This window comes from Capricornis sumatraensis, chromosome 2 (genome assembly GCF_032405125.1).
Source record: "Capricornis sumatraensis isolate serow.1 chromosome 2, serow.2, whole genome shotgun sequence".
In the NCBI taxonomy this organism is placed as follows: domain Eukaryota; kingdom Metazoa; phylum Chordata; class Mammalia; order Artiodactyla; family Bovidae; genus Capricornis; species Capricornis sumatraensis.
This window is the reverse complement of record NC_091070.1, coordinates 24,267,005-24,294,893: the sequence shown is the minus strand read 5'-3', so window position 1 is coordinate 24,294,893 and position 27,889 is coordinate 24,267,005. Positions and strand designations below refer to the sequence as shown.

General features: G+C 35.4%; 1 protein-coding gene across 8 annotated transcripts in view; it reads left to right on the top strand.

Annotated features, from left to right (window-relative positions):
- GPHN (gephyrin) overlaps window positions 1–27,889 on the top strand; it is a 546,364-nt gene that overhangs the window by 129,973 nt on the left and 388,502 nt on the right. For all 8 annotated transcript variants that reach the window (XM_068965812.1, XM_068965810.1, XM_068965811.1 and 5 more), the window contains exon 2: window positions 5,638–5,716. In XM_068965812.1, coding sequence (XP_068821913.1) covers window positions 5,638–5,716 — 79 coding nt within the window. The remainder of the gene's footprint in view (window positions 1–5,637; window positions 5,717–27,889) is intronic.

The following is a 27,889-nucleotide window of genomic DNA, read 5'->3' as shown; positions in this document are numbered from 1 at the left end:
CTTGCCTTGAGAACCCCATGAACAGTATGAAAAGGCAAAATGATAGCATACTGAAAGAGGAACTCCCCAGGTCAGTAGGTGCCCAATATGCTACTGGAAGTCAGTGGAAAAATAACTCCAGAAAGAATGAAGGGATGGAGCCAAAGCAAAAACAATACCCAGCTGTGGATGTGACTGGTGATAGAAGCAAGGTCCAATGCTGTAAAGAGCAATATTGCATAGGAACCTGGAATATCAGTTCTGTGTATCAAGCGAAATTGAAAGTAGTCAAACAGGAGATGGCAAGAGTGAACGTCGACATTCTAGGAATCAGTGAACTAAAATGGACTGGAATGGGTGAATTTAACTCAGGTGACCATTATGTCTACTACTGCGGGCAGGAATCCCTCAGAAGAAATGGAGTAGCCATCATGGTCAACAGAAGAGTTCAAAATACAGTACTTGGATGCAATCTTAAAAATGACTGAATGATCTCTGTTTGTTTCCAAGGCAAACCATTCAACAGTAATCCAAGTCTATGCCCCAACCAGTAACGCTGAAGAAGCTGAAGTTGAACGGTTCTATGAAGACCTACAAGACCTTTTAGAACTAACACCCCAAAAAGATGTCCTTTTCATTGTAGGGGACTGTTATGCAAAAGTAGGAAGTCAAGAAACACCTGGAGTAACAGGCAAATTTGGCCTCGGAATACAGAATGAAGCAGGGCAAAGACTAATAGAGTTTGCCAAGAAAATGCACTGGTCATAGCAAACACCCTCTTCCAACAACACAAGAGAAGATCTACACATGGACATCACCAAATGATCAACTCCGAAATCAAATTCATTATACTCTGCAGCCAAAGATGGAGAAGGCCTATACAGTCAACAAAAACAAGACCGGGAGCTGACTGTGGCTCAGATCATGAACTCCTTATTACCAAATTCAGACTTAAATTGAAGAAAGTAGGGAAAACCGCTAGACCATTCAGGTATGACCTAAATCAAATCCCTTATGATTATACAGACCATTCAGGTATGACCTAGATCAAATGCCTTATGATTATACAGTGGAAATGACAAATAGATTCAAGGGATTAGACCTGATAGAGTACCTGAAGAACTACCCATAGAGGTGAGTGACATTGTACAGGAGGCAGGAAACAAGACCATTCACAAGAAAAAGAAATGCAAAAAGGCAAAATGGTTGTCTGCGGAGGCCTTAAAAATAGCTGAGGAAAGAAGAGAAGTGAAAGGCAAAAGAGAAAAGGAAAGATATATCCATTTGAATGCAGGGTTCCAAAGAGTAGTAGGAGAGGTAAGAAAGCCTTCCTCAATGATCAGTGCAAAGAAATAGAGGAAAACAATAAAATGGGAAAGACTGGAGATCTCTTCAAGAGAATGAGATACCAAGGGAACTTTTCATGCAAAGATGGACACAATAAAGGATAAAAATGATGTGGACCTAACAGAAGCAGAAGATATTAAGAAGAGGAGGCAAGAATACACAGAACTATGCGAAAAAGATCTTCATGACCCAGATAATCATGATGATATGATAACTCACGTAGAGACAGACATCCTGGAATGTGAAGTCGAGTGGGCCTTAGGAAGCATTACTGCGAATGAGTTTGAGTGAACTCCAGGAGATGGTGATGGACAGGGAGGCCTGGCGTGCTGTGATTCGTGGGGTCACAAAGAGTCAGACACGACTGAGCGCCTGAACTGAACCCACTAATTTAAAAAGTCAGACAATAATGTCTGTGATTGTGGGTGAAAGGAATGCTTGTACATTGCTGGTGGAATGTAAAATAGTGCAACTGCTATGGAAAACAATTTTGCAAAAAATTAAACATGAAATGTCCATATAATCTCGCAATTCCAGTTTTGGGCATATACTGCAAAGAATTGAAAACAGGCAGTCAAAGAAATGTTTGTACATGTGTGCTCATTTAGCCTATTCACAATAACCAAAAGGTGGAAGCAGCTCAAATGGCCAACAAAGGATTAATGGATAAACAAAAGTGGTATATACATACAGTGGAGTGTTATTAAACGTAAAGAGGAATGATTTTTCTCTGTACGTGGTTGAACCTTGAAAACATTATGCTCAATGAATGAATCCAGACACAGAAAGGCGTATACTTTGTCTTTTGTATGAAATATGTATGATAATTAAATTCATAGAGACCAAAAACGGATTGGTGGTTGCCAGTGATTGGGGGAAGGGAAAGGAAGAATGGGAACTTGCTGTTTAATGTGTACGAGGTTTTTTCTTGGGATAATGAAAATGTTTTGGAAATAGAGGTGGAGATGCACAACATTGTAAATAAACTAAATGTTCCAGAATTGTCCACTTCAAAATTGTTAATTTTGTGTTACATGACTTTCATCTAAATAACAAAAAGTGTACATTAGAGATTTATATTAAAATGAAACTAAGAATTATGAAGTTAATTTTTCTTACCAGTTATTAATTAAACTATATGATATATTTTCAAAATAAAACAAATTAAGTGTTCATATTTCTTGACATATTTTAAAATTACATCATACTGACATTTTTCCCCTTAACTTTCACACTGTGATTATAGAAAGTGACATTTTCTTGAAAAATATGTGTGTTCCCAAGACTCAGCTCTTAATTTTGTGGTGTTTATTAATCATTGGTACAAAAAGCATAATTTTTTTGGTTGGCATATACTGGGGCAAAAAGCAACAGAAAAATGTGATGGCCAAACTGGTTGATTTGCGTATAATGTATTTATGAAAGAAGTACATTCACTAGTTTCTGAAAATGTACCATGTTCTTATTTATAATTCAGAACCAAAATTTGTTGCATTGTTGAAACATATCTTAAACTTAATACATATATTAGGTGGGTAAAGGTTTGGAATATTTGTTGAAAAAGTGTTGATATTTAGATTCTTTCTTCTGTTTTTAACTTAAAATTTGGATGTGATATGAACTTTAGAAAATATTACCTCCTTTAGCAAAACTCTTCAGTAGCTGTCTAACAAGCCTTTATAGGAATGAAGGTTTATTCTGTTTTAATTAAGCCTTCAATACTTTCAGGTTCTTGAAGTTTGTAACTAAGCTCTCATATTTTCCAAATTGGGCAAGAAACTTTATGAGAACAAGTGTTTTGATGTAATATATTATTGCTTCAAGTTCAGCTCAACTGGAAACCAACTTTTCTTATCGTGTGGCAACATTTTATTTTTTTCTACTTGGGTCTAATTAGGAAACAATGTAATAATGAGTATTAGTGGTAAAATTAAAAACAGAATTTGTCTCAAATCAACACTTTGATATCAGTGTCTGTCAAATATGGAAAGAAAATTATATATTGATCAAAATTGCTTATCTCATTGTGAAAAAAAGGTGAGGATTATCTTTTTGCATTTAATAAAAAGAATACAAACTTGATTTCAACTTCAGATGCATCCTTTAAATGCATCATTTTATGCATTTATCATTTGTATCAGAGTCAGATTTAGATTTAGAGAGCTTATAACTTTGAGCTGTAAGAAAAGGGAATATAAAATCCAAATAAAATATTAGGTAATGAATCTTTGAAAGGAGCAAGGCAAGTGTTTTATATTCTTCTTGCTCCTTAAGAAGATTTGAATTGGCTGAGATACATAATGAAACTGTTAAGGTAAATTAGGAAATAGTTGCTTAATATTTATGCTAACATATGTTAGCATATGTTATATATATAGCATTTAACATATATATATATATATAGCATATAACATGTTAGTATAATATAGGAAATAATCACTTAATATTTATCCTAAAATATGAGTAGAGTTTTAGTTCATCTTTAATTTTAGAATGAATGTTTAATCAAGGCATAGACTTTCATTCTAGATTTTCCCCCCAGCATTTTAACTATATTGTTCTATTGTCTTCTCTGTTCCATAGTTTATGTTTGATACTCAGCTGTAAGTTTTATTGTTTTTCCTTAGAAGGTGATGTGTCCTTGCTGTTTTTAAGATTTTGCTGTTATCTTTGATTTTCAGCAGTTTGACTGCTAAGTGTGATTATCTTTCACATTTTCCAGTATAGCCTTGGCTATATTCCCTGGGTCATTGAGTAATGTATTATATCAGTTTTGGAATGTTCTTCACTTTTTTCTGAAAATACTGCATCTTCCTCATTCTCTTTTCAGCTATAGTCTCCTCGGCTGTTTGACTCCAGCATGTCTCATGTTTATTTTTTTTCTCTTTTTGCTTCAGTTTGGATGTTTTCTGCTGATCTCAAGTTCACTAATCCTCTGTTTTGCTGTGTTGAGTTGGCTATAAAATCCAGCCACAGATTTCTTAATTTCAGATAGTGTATTTCTCAGTTCTAAAATTACTGTTCGATTCTTTTGCATAGATTTTAATTCTCTGTTGAAATCTTCCCGTTTTCATCTACTGTGAACGTTTTTCTATTTTTTTAACTTATGGTTTTCTTTAGATTTTTCTTCAAGTCCTTGTCTTCGAATTCTGTATCATCTGTGGGTTGACATATACATTATTTTTTCAACTGGCTATTGGTCACATATTGTGCCCTTTACAGTATTTTGTATCAAATACTGTTTATTATATGATCATAGAAATTGATGTAAATATTACTTTCTCTCAATGTTATTTTAGAAAGAAATGATTAAGTGTTAACCCTCTCAACTACAAGTTGAACTAGGTGGTTTGAGTGACAGCTTTAGATATATTCAGTCTGTCTCTGGTTTTAAATGTCTTAAGGGCCAGACATACTATGTTGCAGTCATTTCTCTCTGCTGTGGCTTTGTACTAATGTGCTGTGAAATTGTTGGAGATTTTACTCTGCCATGTGGCTTCTTCACCCTTTCACTCATCTTCCCTCTCAAGGTGGGATGCTTTTGATTGATAGCAAATATATTGAGGGGAGATCGATAGAAATTGTACACGGGACATGGTAGGCACAGTTTGTTGCAGAGTGATGTTAACTCTTAACCACCACTATACTACAGAGAACATTATTTGCCCTATGTCCTGTTCCCTTCTCCTTTCCCCAAATCCTCTTATGCAATCCTAGCCTTCAGCAAATCTCCCAGAAGGAAATTTTCATGTGTGGGTCCCATGGGATTCCCATGAGCTATCAAAAACTATACTTGTTTCTCTTTTTTTAGTAGTGTCCCTCTCTCTAATTCTTACGTTTAAATGACAAGTCCTTTCAGAAATGAAACAATCAGGGGGCACAGCTTACCCAAAAACAGATTTCACTTTTCTCCTAGTTTAGTTTTTTTTTTTTTTTTAATCCAAAATTCTCTGTTCCCTTTAAAGATGTTGGGGCATAGTTTATCATTTTTTTCTCTAGTTGTTGTGAAAGCAGTGACTTGCTACTAGACTGGTAAATTAATTTTGTAAAAGTAAGAATAAAATTTAGAACCATATGTTCACTCTTTTATATATTGTATTTATATAAAGTCTGTGTGCTTAGATTATTGGCTTTTTTATTGAATATTAATATTTGCTGCTTAATATACCAGGCCCCAAAATTAATCATTCTTCGTGTTTAGAAAAGACCTATCCCGATAACCAATTTTAATTTCAAAATTCCTTTTGGATAGTAGTAAATTAACTGAAATGGAAACAAAAATTAATTTTCCTTTCTCCTTTTCTTGTTTAGTGAGTGATAGTTGCTTCAGAAATCTTGCAGAAGATCGCAGTGGGATAAATCTCAAAGATCTCGTACAAGATCCTTCTTTGTGAGTATTTGGTTTTCAGTATTAAGTGTAGATTAAAACTTGGTGTGACTTTTCTCAGAGGAGTTGTAACTGAGCACTAATTTTAGGTTGAGTGATTTCTTCTTTTCTAACAATTTATGTTACATGTAATGAAGCACAGAACAGTTTCAACAGAAGTGAAGTTAAACACTTTCTGTATAGATACAGAAGAGATTTTAGAAGAAGAGATAATGAGATTAATGATTGACTTTCAAAGAGTATCTACTAATGTTTGATGATATCTTACCAATGTGGCAGTAGATACTAGGCAAATGATTAGTAGTTTAGTTGCTTGGGGAGGCAAAATTGAATTTGTTTACATCAGTTTTATTTTTGAATAGCTTGCAATAATAATTTGTAAGTATAATTAAAAATGTAAAATAATTATTTATAATAACAATATACTTGAGTATACTGAATATATTTCTGATGTTTTACATTTGAAAGTTGTATGTAGCGCAAGATTTTTGAGTTCAGCAGGTTTCAGTTTTTAACGTTCTTAATCATAAGTCAATTCCGTTCTTTATCAGAATGTATTTCATATCAGAGTATAATGTCACTTTCTGTTTCTATTTCATGAATCAACTTTTTTGTACTTACATATTAAACTGCAAATCATACATGCTATCTTCTGTAGCATGTATGCTTTAATAAAAGTTCCTCTTTTATTAAAAAAATAATCAATGCTAGTTAAGCCATAGGCAGCAGGGAAAGAAAATCAAGTGCTGACAGATGCTTTCCCTAATGATATTTAATGCATTCAGTAAAATATATCACAACAAAAAATTGGTCTTCCACATTATGTGTAATCTATATTCATACAAGTTTTACTAGTAATTCATTTAAAATGTGAGGAATAAAACACAAGAGTGTGTTGAACCCGAAGGTTATTGATTCCTTTAGTGATGGTCCAAGTCATTTTAAAAAATGTAGTTACAAGACAGAATGCTGAAAATGATTGAATATTGAAGTTATTATAATGAACTCATTGTTATAATGAGTTCAGGAAAGAGTTTTCAATCCCAACTTTCTAAATTTTTTTCTTTTTAAAATGTCTCTCTTTTCTTCATTTAAAAGAATTGTCAGTACTCTTTCTACATGGTGTTTATTGAAATGAAGATTGACCAGTTGTCCATTCAATTCTATAAGTATTTAATGAAGAATAGAATTATTCTGTGTGGATATAAATATTCCTAGTGAATGAATATTGAATAACATGTTCATGAATATATGGAAAGAAACTTTATAATATCACTGAAAGATTTCATCCACTTGAATGAATAAAATAAATTATTCCATTATTGTATTATTTATAAGGTATATTTTTGGTGCAATGGAATTATGTATCTTTTTAATGCAGTCTTTGTGGGGGAAATGTGCTTATATGGACTTCAATGATATAAAAGCTGTGGAGAATTACATTTGAATAATGGATTATAGTAATGAGTTATTGTATTTTGAAATACTTTGGTACTTCTTAGAATGTAGACTAGTATTCATCAGGTAATCTATCACTAAAATATGATTTTAATCTTAGTATTCTAAGAGAAATTTATCTCAGATCACTATTACATTGAGTGGACAAAATAATTCTTAGCCTGTGTTTTAAAGTAGTCAGATATCTTAGCTTAACATCATTCCCTTAAGTTGGCATTAGTCTCTTGGCATTAGTGTTGAATGTAAGAATTCAGTGAGCAAGAATTTGTCTTTGCCCTTAACACTTGGATTGGGAAAGAACTTTTTTCTTAATAGGAATTGTCAAAATGTACTATTAATGATTAATTCATTTTTTAGATAGATTTCTTGGTAAAATTCTTTAGAGAAAGTAATGCCTGGTGTGGAAAAGAATTATTTTTGGGGTTGTTATAATGGGAAATATTTTATTCTGAGTTACTATTCTGTAGCAATATTTTGTATCTCTTGGGTAAGGATTTTTTTTAAGCCAGCTACCTCTTTTTCTGGCCTAGACTCCCAAACTCTTGACATAATTCATTACTTTGTTCTTTAATTCATGTGCACTACTGTATGGTTTTATGTGAATTGCTTTGGTTGTAACATTAGGAAATGTAACAGTAGGAAATATGTGAAAAATAACTTTTCTGAAAGAACTTTCTCAAAAAATCACTGGCATTTAATGAGTATTCTGTTAGGCTACAATCCATGGGGTCACAAAGAGTCAGACATGACTGAGAGACTTCACTTTCTTTCCTGACAAGTGTAAGGGTTGCTAAAATTTTATGTTATTTCAATACATGTTCTAAATAAAAAATATTAATAGAATGATATGTGTATTAAATGAATGCTCCATACGTAAATATGCCTGTCAGATTTGTATTATGCTTCACCTGCTTGAATTCCTGATGAAGAAAGGAGTTGATATGTGAAGAAAACTGTACTTCAGTCCCTAATGCTGTTAGAAAGAGAGAAGGAAAAAGTAGATCAAGGAGATCCCAGGCTAATTTGGTCAATGTGACACTTGGAGTGGTATTGTAGAGTGTCTTAATCAGATAAGTGAGCAGGTATAAAATATCTGTAAAATCATTGTAGTAAAAGTAATTATTGTACTTGAGTGAACTGAGTGAGCTATATTGTGTGAACATGATGAAGGAAGGATGGTTATGGGAGGAGGAAAAAAAATGAGAAAGTTGTGAATCCTTAAGCAAGACTATCTGGTCTTGGTACTAACTTTTTATCTGTTGATAATGATGAGAGCAGAGTCTGACTTGTAGCAAGATTGTGATGAGGGGAATACCTGAGAAGCTCTCTTCTTTGGGTAGTTACTCTAAGAATATTTGTTTCTAGTGTAGTCCTGTAGGTGTTACATATAAGACCAAGTAGAAGAACCTTTCACTTTTTCGCTAATAATGCACAAAAATGTTTATTTGAATGATTAATTTATATGCATATTAAATTTTGAAATAAACAATAATAATATTTTTATTAATGTTTTAATAATATATCTTCTATTTATGATTATAAGTATTTTTAAAATGATTTCCTCTGTTGTATGCATAGTTTGTCAGAATTGTTTTATAAGACTTCTTGTTTTAGTCATGGTCTTCAATGGCACACTGAAAAGTGTCAAATTTAGCTTGATGTCATCACCCTATTAGAAACATATCTGGGATACAGTCCATAGGATCACAAAGAGTTGGACATGACTGAAGCAACTTAGCATACCCACACATATCACCACATTAGAAACATATCTAATATGATTCATAATTTTCATACATAAAAGGAATTATTCTTAGCATGATACAATTAATTTTTATTCTCTTTAAGTAGAGGGTTATGTGCTATTTAAATCATACAAATTCATTTATACTTTTTCTTGTTATCTATGTAGGAGAGCTGACTACTGTATGGAAAAGAGATACTTTATATAACATACTTTTAAGTTATATCAGTTGTGTTCTCTATAATTACAATTCTCAAAAATGCTTTCAAGTTCCCATTGTTTGGTGAAGATAAAACATAAAACATACTATCATATTTATGCTTTAAGGTTTTTTTTGCTTACTTATAAACCATTTAGCAGAGATAATTATTTGAACTCATACATTTATAGAAATTATTAAAAGCTGTTTAATAATCGAGAGAAAATAGAATGAAAAAGACTAATAGAAATTGAACACTTAATTTTACTATTCATTGTGTTGATGCTAATTGTGTGTGTGTGTGTGGTTGGTTGTAGATGGATATATCTTGTTTAATTTGTAAAAACTCTTAAAAATTTATATCCGTTGTATATATGTGATGTGTAAATCAGTTAGAGGAAGAACTGTTTAGTTCAAAGAAGAATTGGCCATCTCCAAATAGTAGAGATATAATTCATAATGTAGGATATTAGTATTTTTTTTCATACAGCAAATAGGGAAAGAATTTTGCAAAACATGACAATTATGCCAGTCTTTGTTATTTTTCTTTCTGTTGCTCAGAATATGTTTTCAGTTGTCCCAGTGATGTCAAGATTTTGAAAAGATTTTCCTGAGTTACAACCTCTTGTGATTTTTAAGTGAAATAGGAGAGATCTTAATTATAAATTCTGGATAAATTGTATTATGGATGAGGAATACTTCTTGTCAATATTTTTGGTATTTTTTTAAATTGTAAAATAAACATCACATGAAATTTACTGTCTTAACCAATTTTAGGTATACAGTTCAGTCATGTTAAGGATATACACACCGTTGCAAGCTCTCCTAGAGTTTTTCATCTTGGAGAACTGTAACAAAAACACGTAAAACATTAACTCCCTATTTTCCTCTCTCCCCAGCCTCTGGCAACCACAGTTCTTTTTGTTTCAATAGTTTTGGAATACCATAGAACTCTTGTAAGTGGCATCATACAGTATTTGTCTTTTTGTGACTTTTTGTCTTTTAGTTAGCACAGTTGTCTCAAGTGAGTGTGTCAGAATCTCTTTCCTTTTTAAGGTTGAATAATATACCATTATGTATAAATATATATCACAGTTTGTTTACTTATTCATATATTGATGAGCACTGAGTTGCTTCTACCTCTTAACTGTTGTGAATAATGCTGCTCTGAACATGAATATGCAAATATCTCCTTGAGCCACTGATTTCAATTCTTTTGGATATATACCCAGAAGTGAAATTGCTATATCATATAGTAATTCTGTTTTTAAGGTTTTGAAGAACTGCTATAGTGTTTCCTATAGTGACTGCAACAACTTATATTCCCTCCAGCAGTGCATATGTGTTCCAGTTTCTCCAATTCTTCATCAATACACACTTTTCTGTTGGTTTTTATTTTATTTTATTTTTTTTAATATAGTAGCTGTCTTAATGGGTGTGAGAGATATGTTCTTAGTATTTTTAATTGAACTTCACTTCTTTCGTCTTTAAATAATTTTGATGCAGATAATCTACAGAGTAAAGTAAAATAAAAGGCACTCTCTGTGATTATTACTATGATTATGATACTTGGTACCTTGTAAAGTAAACTGTGTTGCTTATTAGTGAAATAGAAATTCTTTTCACTATCGTTACAAAGATTATAAAGTACAAATACATCCAGGGTAACTTTGTAACAATAGCATTTTCATCAATTAATCTTTCGTGTAGTGTAGCATTGGAGAAGGAAATGGCAACCCACTCCAGTGTTCTTGCCTGGAGAATCCCAGGAAAGAGGGAGCCTGGTGGGCTGCCGTCTATGGGGTCGCACAGAGTCAGACACGACTGAAGCGACTTAGCAGCAGCAGCAGCAGTAGTGTATTGTATTACTTGTCTTGTATTACTACTGCTCTTGTTATACATAATCTGTAAAGGATTGCTTTTGGGTAAAATTTTTTTTCTTGTTTAATTAGAAGTTTCCAAATTGGAAGTGTCGCATATTAATTAAATAATAGCAAAACCCTTCTAGCTGAAATGTATTTTGATAGTACAAATCATTAGCGTTTGATGACAGCATTTAATGTTTAAGAACAAAGATAAAATTTGGCAAAATAGTATTGCATCTAGTTGTAAATTTTTTAGATGTAAAAATTTTATTTACATATATATGCTTCTTTACAAATCATAGCACCTTTAGAAGCTGTTCTCATCATAGTTCTGAAACATAGCCTCATCCCCTTGAGTATACTTGTCTTCACACTACAGTCTGATTGAATGATATTTTGGTCCCTTGGATCATAACATTAAATATGAAGGAAAGGCAGGATTGCCGTCTGGAAAGCAATCATATCTAAATATAGCCTGTACTTACCTGCTGGTGTTAAGACAGGTTGCTATGGTGAATTGAATTTCTTAAAAATGCCAGTCAGCAGAGGGTAAACAGTGGTTTTTGAAGTAGTTATTTTCCATAGAGCTGTACATTCTTGTACTACAGGTAGATGATTTTAGTTAATTTTTTTATGGCCTATTTTTTAAATTTCAATTTTAGAGTATCATGGAGACCTTTAATAATTACTAATCAAAACTGAAGAGTTTTAATATTTTTATCCTTTTTTTCTGAAGGTAAATTTCCTTTGATATGGGAATGATTTTTCCAATGACAACATTTTAAGCATTACTGATTATCCATTTTGCTCTGCTGCCAGTAGTTCTGCTAAATCTGACAGACCAAAGCTGTCTTGTCTATAATAATATATCTAACTGAAAGTTTTTATCCTTTTTAACCAGGTTCCTTTGTGGATTATATGATTATTGTACTATAAAGTGCATTTTTTTGGACAATATAGCTTAATCTAGGTTGGTACTAGGTATTATGGTTTTGTACTCTATGGTCAGAACTGCAAAGACTTTGGATTTTATCTACTTTTAGAAGACTTTCTCTCATTTCTGTCATCCCATACATTCCTAAGAATGTATGTGGCAGATTTTGTGGGCTCATTTGTATAGAATTTATTTTAATCAAAGCACTAGTATATGTTCATTTTCCATTGTTCTTGAAATTAAGGAACATCTGATTGAAGATGGATAATATCTGTGTTTCTGCTTGAGGCATATAGATGACCTGTCAGTGTTAGAATTTCTTAATGAAATAAATAACATATTGTTTAATTACTTGATTCTTTCATTTTCAGAGTATATATTCATAAGTCAACTAACTTAAAAAGTTAGTTTGTGATTTATTGGCATATGTAATTAAAGAGTATTTCTCATGGAATCAAGAAAGAGCTTCAGAAACCAGGGCAAGACTGGGAACCTCAAGGAATAGAATTAGGGCGTCTTTGCAACTGAGTTTGTTTCTCTCACCTTCTGTCATCATCTCTTTTGTTTTTTCTTGACTTTAGTCTCACTTACGACAATCAGGCTTTCTCCATGAAACTGATGAAATTCCATCCTTATAACTCCATGGTCTGTCTTCATTTCCACTCTAAAACATAAAATCTCATGGAATAATTCTGTGATTTTGTTAATCTGGTCATGTGTCCAAACCTCATCCAATCACTGTGGCTAGACGAAAATGGCAACCCACTCCAGTACTCTTGCCTGGAGAATCCCAGGGACAGAGGAGCCTGGTGGGCTGTCGTCTGTGGGGTTGCACAGAGTTGGATACGACTGAATCGACTTAGTGTGCATGCATGCATGCATTGGAGAAGGAAATGGCAACCCACTCCAGTATTCTTGCCTGGAGAATCCCAGGGACAAAGGAGCCTGGTGGGCTGCTGTCTGTGGGGTCGTACAGAGTCAGACACGACTGATGTGACTTAGCAGCAGCAGCAGCAGAAGAGGGGTAGACTATTTTGATTGACCTGTCATGGCTAGTATAGATGCCTATGGTCAGAATGGTGGGGTCCTCTGTGAGAGAGAAGATAATCCCAGAAAAAGAGTGATCAAGCTAAGAGATGACTACTGTATTGATTCTCAGCTGTTAATTAAGGACAAATTTATACATCATCAAGAATTATTTTAAAATAGAACAGTTGCTTGCCTACACATACCATATCAATTAGATAGATATGGGCAGTAATAGCTGTAATAAGGACTGCCTAGTTCAATTAATTGATGTTAGTTGCTCCCTGCCTCCTGAGAAATCTGTATGCATGTCAGGAAGCAACAGTTAGAACTGGACATGGAACAAAAGACTGGTTCCAAATCGGGAAAGGAGTATGTGAAGGCTGTATATTGTCACCCTGCTTATTTAAGTTATATGCAGAGTACATCATGAGAAATTCTAGGCTGGATGAAGCACAAGCTGGAATCAAGATTTCCAGGAGAATTATCAATAACCTCAGATATGCAGATGACACCACCCTTACGGCAGAAAGTGAAGAACTAAAGAGCTTCTTGATGAAAGTGAAAGAGGAGCGTGAAAAAGATGGCTTAAAACTCAGCATTCAGAAAACTAAGATCTTGGCATCTGCTCTCGTCACTTCGTGGCAAATAGTTGGAGAAACAATGGAAACAGAGACAGAGTTTATATTTTGGGCTCCAAAATCACTTCAGATGATGACTGCCATGAAATTAAAAGATGCTTGCTCCTTGGAAGAAAAGCTGTGACCCACCTAGACAGCATATTAAAAAGCAGAGACATCACTTTGTCAACAAAGGTCCATCTAGTCAAAGCTATGGTTTCTCCAGTAGTCATTTATGGATGTGAGAGTTGGACTGTGAAGAAAGCTGAGTGCTGAAGAATTGATGCTTTTGAACTGTGGTGTTGGAGAAGACTTTTGAGAGTCCCTTGGACAGCAAGGAGATCCAGTCAATCCTAAAGGAAATCAGTCCTGAATATTCATTGGAGGACTGATGTTGAAGCTAAAACTCCAATACTTTGGCCACCTGATGTGAAGAACTGGCTCGTTGGAAAAGACCCTGATGCTGAGAAAGATTCAAGGTGGGAAGAGAAGGGGCTGACAGAGGATGAGATGGTTGGATGGCATCACTGACACGATGGACATGAGTTTGAGTAAGCTCTGGGAGTTGGTGATGGATAGGGAAGCCTGGCGTGCTGCAGTCCATGCGGTTGCAAAGAGTCGAACATGACTGAGCGACAGAACTGACATATACCGTCTCAGTTAGATAGGTATTGGCAGTAAGACCAATAGTAAGGACTGCCTAGTTCCATTAATTGATGTTAGTTGCTCTCTACTTCTTAGTATTATTGCCCGCTTATGTAGTACACACACACAAATGTGAATGACTCAGATGAATTTATTACTTTAATTACAGCTGATTAGACAGCAGGTGGAATAACAGCACATTAATAACAGACATTATTTCTGTCTTTCCATGCTTCCTTCTTAAAAAGAGAAACGACTGCTGTCAGTTAAAAAGGGGAAAGAAAAAAAGGGGATGAGGAAGTGAAAAAGAGTCAAATATTCTCATTCCCCATTCCATTATGATACCTTAATAGAGGAATATTATTATAGAGGCATATGAAATTTTAACGAGAGCACTGACAGAGATGATTTAAAAAGAGAGGATCCTTGAAAAGAAGCTTTTATTAAGGAAAAGAGAAGTAGAAGAAGAAAAGGAGGAAGGGAGTGAGGGAGGCGAGAAGGAATAACAGAGAGAGGAGAGACTGACTGATTATGAGAATGAATAGAAATTCGAGGGGTATGCTTTGCCTTTTAGAAACTCAGTTTGGCTGAAGATGAATCAGAGTCTAAGAGATTAAAACTAGTCATTAAAGCAGTGTTTTCATATCCATGTATTTTATTTATCGAGAACACAGTGATACATGCAACACTGATGGTCAAAGTGAAAAAAACCCAAATGGCTACATTGCCTACTTATAATAGCTTTATATTGCTGTGTAACAAATTACCACAGACTTTTTTAAAAACAACATATTTATTATTCACAGTTTGCATCAGTCAGGATTTTAGGTACAGTTTAACTGGATTTTCTTCTCAGAATCTCCCAAGATTAGAGTATTAAGTGTTAGCTGGTTGCATTTTGATCTAGAGGCTTGCCTGGTGAGGGTGCACAAACCTGATTCAGGTTGTTGGCAGAGTTCAGAACCTCATGTTTTACGACTGGATATTCTGGTTTTTGCTTGTTGTTGGCTAGTTTGCGTCTACAGCTTCAATCATCTTAGCATCTGTTGCCTGCCTGCACTACTTTTGAAATTTTCTTGTCATATAACAGTCACACTTAATTAGTTAAGCTCTGTCAATTTAGAGATGTGAAAACTAGAGCTCAACTAAGTTGTAATTGATCTAAGGTCCTAAAATTACATAGTTATGGGCTTCCTGACAACCAGGCATTGCATTCTTTCTACTTCTAACCTTAGTTTTGACTTTCTTGGTTTTGTTATCACATTTTTCAAAATCTTTTCTCTAGTTTTATTGAGATATTATTGACATTCAGCGCTCTGTAAGTTTAAGATCTACAGCATAATGGCTTCACTGAACTTGGCTTCAGTTTGTGTTGCTAAGTTTATTAAAAATATGATGGACTAACATCTTAGCACTCATCTTCTAGGAACCGACATTAAAATATTTGAAAATATTTTTAAATTTATGGCCTGTAGGTATTTGATTTTTGGTCATTTAATTGTTCTCTCACCATGAGCTTTTATATATTTTTTCCTCAATGTTTGTTAGGAAGAGGAGGAAAAGAATTTTTCGGTTTGGTTAATGTTGATATCTGAAAAATGAGACTGTGAAGACTCATGAGACTGAAAGTGAGATTTAACACCTGCAAGGAAAAGCCTTAATGAAATAATGACAGTTTAGTCCTGTATATGAACCCCTCTCTGGGTTTTTCAATGGAAGATTGTTGCCTGTGGGTTGGGAAGACAAACCAGCAGGTAAAGAAGCTTGCTAATCAGAAATCTGCATAAGTATTCTTCCCTAATGAGTTTCCTAGGAAAAGCTTGCTTGTGACTCAGCCCAATTTAGGAAGAAAATAACAAAAGATAGGGGAGACCTATTTGTTTGTTTCTAGATGTTTTAAGAGTTCAAGCTTTTAGAATACTGTTTTTTGAGAGATTATGGGGAATTAAATTACCTCTATCCACATGGGAAAATGTCCTTAATACTAGACTGTTGGATAGCAGTTTTAAGAAGACCAGCCCTTGCCACTCCTTTCCAGTCCTCCCTGGTCACTGTGGTGAATAACTATCCTAGTCTTCTTTAACCCTCTGAGAAAAAGTAAATGAAAGTTTAGAAGGAAGCCTAGATTTTAAATTTTAAATTTTAAATTTAGGTGGGAAGGCTAATTGAGCTGATTGAACTTGTTTTTTTTTTCTTCCCAGAGCCCTCTATGGTCTCCCATGTGCTCTTCCTATATGTTGCCTAAACTCCTGTCATAGATTTTTGTACTGTATTATCATTGTCTGTGTATGTACTGTGTATTTCAGAATAGATTATAACTTTCTTGAGGCCAGAGTCTATTCATGTTTAATTGCTGCCACCTACCATAGTAGACCCAGCCAGATATATTTCTTAAATAGATAAATGAATGTGTGATTTAGTGACTAAGCTAAAGAATCGGTGATAGAGTAAGAGAGTAACAGACTGAATGTGCAGTGAATATACACTGGCAAAAACTGCTTTCCTCCCATTTTTCAGGCAGTTCTGATATCAATATTCAGTCCTTTGCTGGTGTTCAATATGAAAGCTTATTTTCTGGTGACCTATTAATAGCTGTATTTAAACTTGGACCAATATTGGTTCCTTCTTCAGCTTCAGGATCTTTCTAAGTGTGTATTAGATAATGAGAAACCTAACTTCATGAGCAAAAAGGATATGATGACCTTGCTAATCCCCATGGTTTTGATTTATAGGTACTTGCTATTCAGAATACTGAAAAGATACAGCCAAGAAAGGCTTCTATTCTTGATGAAATCGAGGAAGATCCCTGAAATAATTTTCAAAATTGAACCTACTTTCTGAAGTTCACTTTGAAGACAACTCTGATAGCATAATTTTGTACAGGAAAAAAAATATTTTGAGTAATTCAGTCTAACTTTTAAATTGTTTCTTTAAAAGTAAGTTATTTTTGTATATGGTGTTAGAAAATGTTCTACTTTCATTCTTTCACATGTAGCTTGCAGTTTTCTCAGCATCTCTTACTGAAGAGGCTATCTTTTCTCCATTTTATATTCTTACCTCTTTTGTCAAAGATAAGGTGCCCATAGGTGCATGGGTTTATCTCTGGGCTTTTTGTCTTGTTTTGTTGGTCTATATTACTGTTTTAGTGCCAATACCATACTGTTTTAATGACTATAGCTTTGTAGTATAGTCTGAAGTCAAGAAAGTTGATTCCTCCAGCTCCATTCTTCTTTTTCAAGATTGCTTTGGCTATTTGGGGTCCTTTGTGTTTTCATACAAATTGGAAAATTTTTTTTTATAGTTCTATGAAAAATACCATTGGTAGTTTCATAGGTATCTCATTGAATCTGAGATTACTTTGTGTAGTATAGTCATTTTCACAATATTGATTCTTCCAATACAAAAACATGGTATAGCTTTCCATCTGCTTGTGTCCTCTTTAGTTTTTTTCATCAGTGTCTTATAGTTTTGAGCACAGAAGTCTTTTGTCTCTTTAAGTAGGTTTATCCATAGGTGTTTTATTCTTTTTGTTGCAGTGGTGAATGGGATTGTTTCCTTCACTTCTCTTCCTGATTTTTCACTGTTATTGAATAGGAATACAAGGAATAGTGTATAGAAATGCAAGGGATTTAAATGTAAGGATAGAAACTGTAACACTCTTAGAGGAAAACATAGGCAGTACACTCTGACATATTTTGCAGCAAGATCCTCTTTGACCCACCTCCTAGAGTAATGGAAATAAAAACAAAAGTAAACAAATGGGGCTTAATTAAACTTAAAAGCCTTTGTACAGCAAAGGAAGCAATAAATAAGCTTAAAAGACAACCCTTAGAATGGGAGGAAATAATTGCAAACAAAACAACTGACAAAGGATTAATCTCTAAAATATACAGGCAGCTCATGTAGCTCAATACCAAAAAAACAAACAACAGAATCAAAAAATGAGTGGAAGACCTAAACAGACATTTCTCGGAAGAAGACATACAGATGACCGACAAAGACATGAAAAGATGCTCAACGTTACTCATTATTAGAGAAATGCAAGTCAAAACTACAATGAGGTATCACTGGTCAGAATAGCTATCATTAAAAAATCTACAAATAATAAATGCTAGAGAGGATATGGGAAAAGGGAACCCTCTTGCACTGTTGGCAGTAATGTAAATTGATACAGGTACTATGGAGAACAGTATGGAGATTCCTTAAAACACTAGGAATAAAACTACCATTTGACCCAGCAATCTCACTGCTGGGCAGATACCCTGAGCAAACCATAATGTGTTTGTCTCCGCACTTTTTACAATAGCGAGGACATGGAAGCAACCTACGTGGCCATCAACAGATGAATGGATACAGAAATTGTGGTATATATATACAGTGGAACATTACTCAGTTATAAAAAAGAATGCATTGGGTCAATCTTGATGAGGTGGATGAACCTGGAGCCTATTGTATAGAGTGAAGTAAGGCAGAAAGAGAAAGACAAATACTGTATATTAATATGTAGATCTGATAGAGTGCCTGAAGAACTATGGATGGAGGTTTGTGATATTGTACAGGAGGCAGTGTTCAAGACTGCCCCCAGGAAAAAGAAATGCAAAAAGGCAAAATGGTTGTCTGAGGAGGCCTTATGAATAACTTAGAAAAGAAGAGAAGTGAAAGGCAAAGGAGAAAAGGAAAGATATACCCATCTGAATGCAAGTTCCAAAGAATAGCAAGGAGAGATAAGAAAGCCTTCCTCAGGAATCAGTGCAAAGAAAGAGAAAAACATTAGAAAGGGAAAGACTAGAGATCTCTTCATGAAAATTAGAGATACCAAGGGAATCTTGGGATAGCATCATGCAAAGATGGGCTCAATAAAGGACAGAAATGGTATTCACCTAACAGAAGAAGAAGATACTAAGAACAGGTGGCAAGAATACACCAAAGAACTGTACAAAAAAGATCTTCATTACCCAGATAACCACAGTGGTATGATCACTCACCTAGAACCAGACATCCTGGAATGCGAAGACAAGTGGGCCTTAGGAAACATCACTACAAACATAGCTAGTGGAGGTGATGGAATTCCAGTTGAGCTATTTCAAATCCAAAAAGATGATGCTATGAAAGTGCTGCACTCAATATGCCAGCAAATTTGGAAAACTCGGCAGTGGCCACAGGACTGGAAAAGGTCAGTTTCCATTCCAGTTCCAAAGAAAGGCAATGCCAAGAATGTTCAAACTACCACACAATTACATTCATCTCACCAGCTAGCAAAGTAATGCTCATAATTCTCCAAGCCAGGTTTCAACAGTACGTGAGCCATGAACTTCCACATGTTCAAACTGGATTTAGAAAAGGCAGAGGAATTAGAGATCAAATTGCCAACATCCATTGTATCATCGAAAAAGCAAGAGAGTTCCAGAAAAACATCTACTTTATTAACTATGCCAAAACTTTGGACTGTTTGGGTCACAATAAACTGTGGAAAATTATTCAAGAGATGGTAATACCAGACCACCTGACCTGCCTCCTGAGATATGTTTATGCAGGACAAGAAGCAACAGTTAGAACCGGACATGGAACATCAGACTGGTTCCAGATCGGGAAAGGAGTATGTCAAGGGTGTATATTGTCAGCTTGCTTCTTTAACTTATATGCAGAATACATCATGTGAAACGCTGGGCTGGAAGAAGCACAAGCTGGAATTAAGATTGCCGGGAGACAATATCAATAATCTCAGATATGCAGATGCAGATATGCAAATAGATGGGGAAACAATGGAAACAGTGTCAGACTTTATTTTCTTGGGCTCCAAAATCACTGCAGATGGTGACTGCAGCCATTAAATTAAGAGACACTTGCTCCTTGGAAGGAAAAGCAATGACCAGCCTAGACAGCATATTAAAAAGCAGAGACATTACTTTGCCAACGAAGGTCTGTCTAGTCAAAGCTGTGGTTTTTCCAGTGGTCATGTATGGATGTGACAGTTGGACTGTGAAGAAAGATGAAAGTCGAGGAATTGATACTTTAGAACTGTGATGTTGGAGAAGACTCTTGAGAGTCCCTTGGACTGCAAGGAGATCCAACCAGTCCATCCTAAAGGAAATCAGTCCTGAATATTCGTTGAAAGGACTGATGCTGAAGCTGAAACTCCAATATTTTGGCCCACTGATGCAAAGAACCGACTCATTTGAAAAGACCCTGATGCTGGGAAAGATTGAAGGCAGGAGGAGAAGGGGATGACAGAGGATGCTATGGTTGGATGGCATCACCGACTCAATGGACATGAGCTTGAGCAAGCTTTGGGAGTTTTTGATGGACAGAGGTCTGGCATGCTGCAGTTCATGGGGTAGCAAAGAGTTGGACCTGACTGAGCAACTGAACTGAATGCTATGTATTTTACATATGTTCTTTTGGAACTGTAGGAGGTCTTTCCAGAAATATTCTTTTTTATGTCAACCATTCTTCTAGTCTTTATTGAACTTGTTACAGTATTGCTTCTGTTTTATGTTTTGTTTTTTTGGCCATGAGGCATAAGGGATCTTAACTCCCTGACCAGGGATGGAGCCCACATCCACCCCTTGCATTAGAAAGTCAAGTCTTAACTTGGTCTGTCAGGGAAGTTCCTTGCAGAAGTAATTTTTAACCGAGAGAGTATGTACTCAAAGTACATTTTGAAGTGTTAATAATAATATCATAATTGAATTCTTTATAAGATTTTCAGTTTTTCCTGCAGTCTTCTTAGAAGGGTCATAAAGTCAATTCTTGGAATACAGTATTTCATTCAGTCTTATGCCAGTTTGGTTTGATATTATTACAGCAGTCAAGTTCTGGACTATCTGCCCAATTTGTTAGTGAACTGGGTCAAATAGGTGTCAGTTTACCTGTAGGCTAAACATTGAATTTATCATTCCTTGAGAGTCCCTTGGATTGCAACAAGATCCAACCAGTCCATCCTAAAGGAGACCAGTCCTGAGTGTTCATTGAAAAGACCAATGTTGAAACTGAAACTCTAATACTTTGACCACCTCATGTGAAGAGTTGACTGGTTGGAAAAAACCCTGATGCTGGGAGGGATTAGGGGCAGGAGGAGAAGGGGACAAGAGAGGATGAGATGGCTGGATGACATCACCAACTCGATGGACATGAATTTGGGTAAACTCCGGGAGTTGGTGATGGACAGGGTGTCCTGGCGTCCTGTGATTCATGGGGTCACAGAGTCGGACACAACTGAGCGACTGGACTGAACTGAACTGAATAGTCTCATGTTTGAGACAGATGAGAAACATTAAAACAAAACAATATATGTTTTGAAATAATTATTGACCAACAATTTGAACTTTATATTGGTGGATCCATACAACATCCTACTGAAAATTAGTTTCAGAAATAAGCCACATTTTAAAAAATAACAATGAGTCATATACTTTAATGTGACAGTTCAAAATTTTATTTATTGTGATTATCATAGCATAATAAAAAGTGACAGAATCAGAATATTTTATGTATATCCACATGCTTTTAGCATTTTTTAGCTGTGTCAATCTCTAATATTGTCACCAATATTTTATTTAAAAGTATAATCTTCTCTGTTTAACTTTTTAAATGGATTGCCTATAATCTTCCACAGGAAGTTTTAAAATGTTTATTTTAGCTCAAGTACTTATACAGGTGTTATATTTTGTTACTTCATTCCAAATTCCTTCATTTGACAAATATTTTTAGGACATTAAACTCCTTAAAATAACTTCTATCTGTGATTCTTTGTACAGTTTCACAATAGTAAGATGTTGCAAAATTGTAGACTTTCTCCATTTTACTCAATTCTGTATAAAATGTGAATATATTAATTTCATTTGAAAATGAGAGCTCCATCAAAGACTCTTCTCACAGCTATAAAATTTTAAATTAAATCTTTTATCCTGTATGGGATTTCTTTCTTTGAGTTATCTAATTCCTCTTTTGCTTTATAACCTCTTCTCTTTATAAACTTTAAGTAATTTTGTTGTCTTTGTTGTTCAGTTGTTCAGTCGTGTACAACTCTTTGAGACCCCATGGACTGCTACACACAGGCTTCCCTGTCCTTCACCATGCCAGACTTTCCTGTCCTTTACCATCTCTCAGAACTTGCTCAAAGCCATGTCCATTGAGTTGGTGATGCCATCCATCACAGTTCAAAAGCATCAATTCTTCGGCACCCAGCTTTCCTTATGGTCCAACTCTCACATCCATACATGACTACTAGAGAAACCATAACTTTTACTACACGGACCTTTGTTGGCAAAATAATGTGTCTGCTTTTTAATATGCTGTCTAGGTGTTTATAGCTTTTCTTCCAAGTAGCAAGCACCTCTTAATATCATGGCTGCAGTCACCATCTGCATTGATTTTGGAGCCCAAGAAAATAAAGTCTCTCACTGTTTCCATTGTTTCCCCATCTATTTGCCATGAAGTGATGGGACTGGATGCCATGGTCTTAGTTTTTTGAATGTTGATTTTTAAGCCATCTTTTTCACGTTCCTCTTTCAATTTCATCAAGAGGCTCTTTAGTTCTTCTCTTTCTGTCATAAGGTTGCTGTCATTTGCATATCTGAGATTATTGATGTTATTCCCGGTAATCTTGTTTCTAGCTTGTGCTTCATCTGGGGCTTATATACTGTCTTAAAAGGGGAAGTGTAGGGGAAGAAGAGCACTTATGTGAAACAATTTGTGTTAGAAGTGGAGGGGAAGAGTCACTAATAGGAAACAAATAACTTTCTTGAAGGATGTACATGCCCTTGGACAAATTGTTCCCTTTCATAAGTCATGTCCAACTCCTTGAGACCCCATGGACTGTTGGACACCAGGCTTCCCTGTCCTTTACTGTCTGCTGCAGTTTGCTTAAATTCATGTCTGTTGAATTGGTGAGGCCATCCAACCAGCTCATCCTCTGCCAGCCCCTTCTCCTCCTTCTCCCAATCTTTTCCAGCAATCAGGGTCTTTTCCAGTGAGTCAGTTCTTCATATCAGGTAGCTGAAATACTGGAACTTCAGCTTCAGCATCAGTCCTTCCAATGAATATTCAGGGTTTGTTTTTCTTTAGGATTGACTGGTTTGATCACTTTGCAGTCTAGGGGACTTTCAAGAGTCTTCTCCAGCACTACAGTTCAAAACCATCAATTCTTTGGTGCTCATCCTTCTTTATGGTTCAACTCTTACATCCGTACATGACTACTGGAAAAACTATAGCTTTGACTATACTGACCTTTTTTGGAAAAGTGATGTCTCTACTTTTTAGTACGCTGTCTAGGTTTGTCTTAGGTTTCCTTCTAAGGAGGAAGCATCTTTTAATTTCATGGCTGAAGTCACCATCTACAGTGATTTGGGGGCCCAGGAAAGTAAAATCTGTCACTGCTTCCACTGTTTCCCTATCTATTTGCTATTAAGTGATGGGATCACATGCTGTGATCATTTTTTGAAATGTTGAGTTTTAGCCAGCTTTTTCACTCTCTTTCACCTTCATCTAGAGGCTCTTTCAGTTCAGGTCAATCACTCAGTTGTGTCTGAGACTCTTTAGTTCCTCTTTGTTTTCTACCATTAGTGTGGTATTATATGCACATCTGAGGTTTTTGATATTTCTTCCAGCAGTCTCTATTCCACCTTGTGATTCAGTCAGCTTGGCGTTTAGCATGATGTATTCTGCATGTAGGTTAAATAAGCAGAGTGATAAAATACAGCCTTGACATACTCCTTTCCCAGTTTTGAACCTGTCCATTGTTCCAGGTCCAGTTCTGTTGCTTCTTGACCTTCATACAGGTTTCTCAGGAGGTAGGTAAGGTAGTCTGATACTGCCATCTCTTCACAAATTTTCCACAGTTTGTTGTGATCCACACAGTCAAAGGCTTTCGTGTAATCAATGAAGTAAAGCTATATATTTTTCTGAAATTCTGAAATTCCCTTGCTTTCTCTATGATCCAGCAGGTATGGGCAATTTGATCTCTGGTTCCACTGCTTTTTCTAAATCCAGCTTGTGTATCTTAAGTTCTTGGTTCACGTACCATTGAAACCTAGGTTGAAGGATTTTTGAGCATTACCTTGCTGGCATGTGAAATAAGCTCAATTGTATGGTAGTTTGAACATTCTTTGGCATTAGTCTTCTTTGAGATTGGATGAAAACTGACCTTTTCCAGTTCTGTGGCCACTGCTGAGTTTTCCAGATTTGCTGACATATTGAGTGCAGCACTTTCACAGCATCATCTTTTAGGATTTGAAATAGCTCAGCTGAAATTCCATCACCTCCTCTAGCTTTGTTTGTAGTAATGCTTCCTAAGGCCCACTTGAATTCACACTCCAGGATGTCTGGCTATAGGTAAGTGAGCACACCATTGTGGTTATCCAGGTCATTAAGACCTTTATTGTACAGTTCTGTGTATTTTTGCCACTTCTTAATCTCTTTTGGTTCTGTTAGGCCTTAGCCATTTCTGTCCTTTATTGTGCCCATCTTTGCGTGAAATGTGCCCCTGGTATCTCCAGTTTTCTTGAAAAGATCCCTGATCTTTCCCATTCTATTGTTTTCCTTTATTTCTTTACTTTGTTCATTTAAGAAGGCTTTCTTACCTATCCTTGCTATCCTCTGGAGCTCTGTATTTAGTTGGGTATATCTTTCCCTCTCTCCTTTGCCTGTCACATCTCTTCTTTTTTCATCTATTTGTAAGGCCTCATGAAGACTACCATTTTGCCTTCTTGGCATTTCTTTTTCTTTGAGATGGTTTTTGTCATCACCTCCTGTACAGTATTACAAAACTCCATGCATAATTCTTCATGCACTTTTTGTATGAGATCTAATCTCTTGAATCTGTCACTTTCACTATATATTCATTCATAAAGGATTTGATTTAAGTCATACCAGAATGGCCTCATGGTTTTCCCTACTTTCTTCAGTTTAAGTCTGAAGTTTGCAATAAGGAGCTCATGATCTAAGCCACAGTCAGTTCCAGGTCTTGTTTTTGCTGACTTGTTATATAGCATTTCCATCTTCGACTGCAAAGAATATAACCAATCTGATTACAGTATTGACTATCTGGTGATGTCCATGTGTAGAGTTGTCTCTTGTGTTGTTAGAAGAGGGTGTTCGCTATGACCAGTGTGTTTTCTTGGCAGAACTCTGTTCACCTTTGCCCTTCAGCTCAAAATAATCATTCTGTTACAGCGGCCATAAAGAAGTCTGAGCACCAAAGAGTTGATGCTTTTGAACTGTGCTGTTGAGAAGATTCTTAAGAGTCCCTTGGACTGCAAGGAAAGCAAAGCAGACAGTCCTAAAGGAAATCAGTCCTGAATATTCAGTGGAAGGGCTGATGCTGAAGCTGAAGCTCTAATACTTTGGCCACCTGATGCGAAGAGCTGACTCATTGGAAAAGACCCTGATGCTAAGAAAGATTGAAGGCAGGAAGAGAAGGGAACAACACAGGATGAGATGGTTGGATGGCATCACCAACTCAGTGGACATGAGTTTGAGCAAACTCCTGAAGATGGTGTGAAGGACAGGGAAGCCTAGCATGCTATAGTCCATGGGATAGCAAAGAGTCTGATATGACTGAGCAACTGAACAACAACCCTCATACTTAGTAAGAAATTTTCTTAATGAGGTAAGAATACCTAATTTTAAGTTTTATCGCTCACTTATAAGATGTGTATCATAAAGAAGTATAGAGTGTTCCCAAGGGAGAGTCTGTCTTCTTTTGGCCAGAAGTGTCATTAAGGAAAAAGTGAAAAAACTTGAAAAGTGTTAGTTACTCAGTTATGACACAGTCTTTGCCACCTCATGGACGTGAGAATTTGAATGATCAATTATCAAGAGAAGGTGGATTGTAGGAGCACAGTTGTGCCTATTAAAAAAAAAAAAGAATAGGAATTGTTAGGGAAATAATAAATGCCCAGAGCATTAAGCATGTGAACAAAATTAATGGGAAACTGCTAGAGGAAAGAACTTGAATGGCAAAGTAGAAAAGCTTTTGAGCAGGAAAGGCATGTTCAGAGTTGTCATAAAAAGGATAATTAACTGACAGTGACATGCATGATATGGGCTGGATCCAGAAAGGCATAGAGATTATTATTGCAATTGTACATATTTTACTATCCCCATAATTCACCCTGGGTTCTAAGTTATTTGTATTTCAAAAGTTAATAACTTTATATGTTAAGTTGTTAAAATATCAATATTAGAATTACTTTTACATACATTATATGGTTCTTAGATTGGATTTATTAGTCATATAATAATTTGGTCCTCCTTATTTATACATTCCAGGATATGTTCAGGATTTGGAATCTGAGAAGTCTCTTTTCCAAAATACTTTACACATTATATGAGCTATGTTAAAGTGGATCTAAACTTAGTCTGTGCATCATCACGTTTCACAAGCTGCTAGTTAGCCAGGTCGTGATATGTCTTTTTCACATACACATGAATATAAAAATAGCGCTATATGTATATATTTTCTTTTTAAGGTGCTTTATAAATATTACTTTTCCCTCTAGTTTATACTCCTATATTTTTATGCTCCATATATTTTATTCACTCATTTTTTAAAAAATATTGCTTTTTTTTCCCCCTCTAACCACCTTAATCAGATCTGCTTCCTTACTTTTAGGTAGAACATCTCCTTAAGTAGTATTTATGGAGGAGTAGTATCTGGGAAAATGATTGACATGAGAGACAGCATAGCACAGAAGTTAAGAGCTAAGATCCTGGCTTTACAACCTGAATTGAAATAGTATGTTTTCCACTTATGAATGCTTCTTAACCCGGGCCTAAAATTGAGATGATAATCTTACCTACCACATAGCACAGAAGTTAAGAGCTAAGATCCTGGCTTTACAACCTGAATTGAAATAGTATGTTTTCCACTTATGAATGCTTCTTAACCAGGGCCTAAAATTGAGATGATAATCTTACCTACCACATAGGATTATTGTTAGGTTTAAATGAGGTAATACAAATAGACGTTCTTAGAAAAGATTCTGCTAAGTAGAAAGCACTCAACAGATGCTGTTAATCATTATTTTTATAATTTGAGTTATTTATATGATCTGCTTTTTAATATGCCATTTTGGTTTCTCATAGCTTTACTTCCGAGGAGCAAAGGTCTTAATTTCATGGCTACAGTCACCATCTGCAGTGATTTGGAGCCCAAGAAAATAGTCTCTCACTGTTTCCATCGATTCCCCATCTATTTACCATGAAGTGATGGGACCCAATGCCATGGTCTTCGTTTTTTGAATGTTGTTTTCAGCCAGCTTTTAAACTCTCCTCTTTCACCTTCATCAAAGGCTCTTTAGTTTCTCTTCACTTTCTCTCATAAAGGAGGTGTCATCTGCATATCTGAGATTATTGATATTTCTCCCAGCAATATTGATTCCAGCTTGTGCTTCATCCAGTCCAGCATTTCACAGGATGTACTCTGCATATAAGTTAAATAAGCAGGGTGACAATATACAGCTTTGATGTATTCCTTTCCCGATTTGGAACCAGTCCGTTATGTCTGGTTCTAACTGTTGCCTCTCAACCTGCATACAGATATCTCAGGAGGCAGGTAAAGTGGTCTGGTATTTGCATTTGTTGAATAATTTTCCACACTTTGTTGTGATCCACACAGTCAAAGACTTTGGCATATTCAATGAAGCAGTAGATGTTTTTCTTTAAGTCTCTTGCTTTTTTGTTTG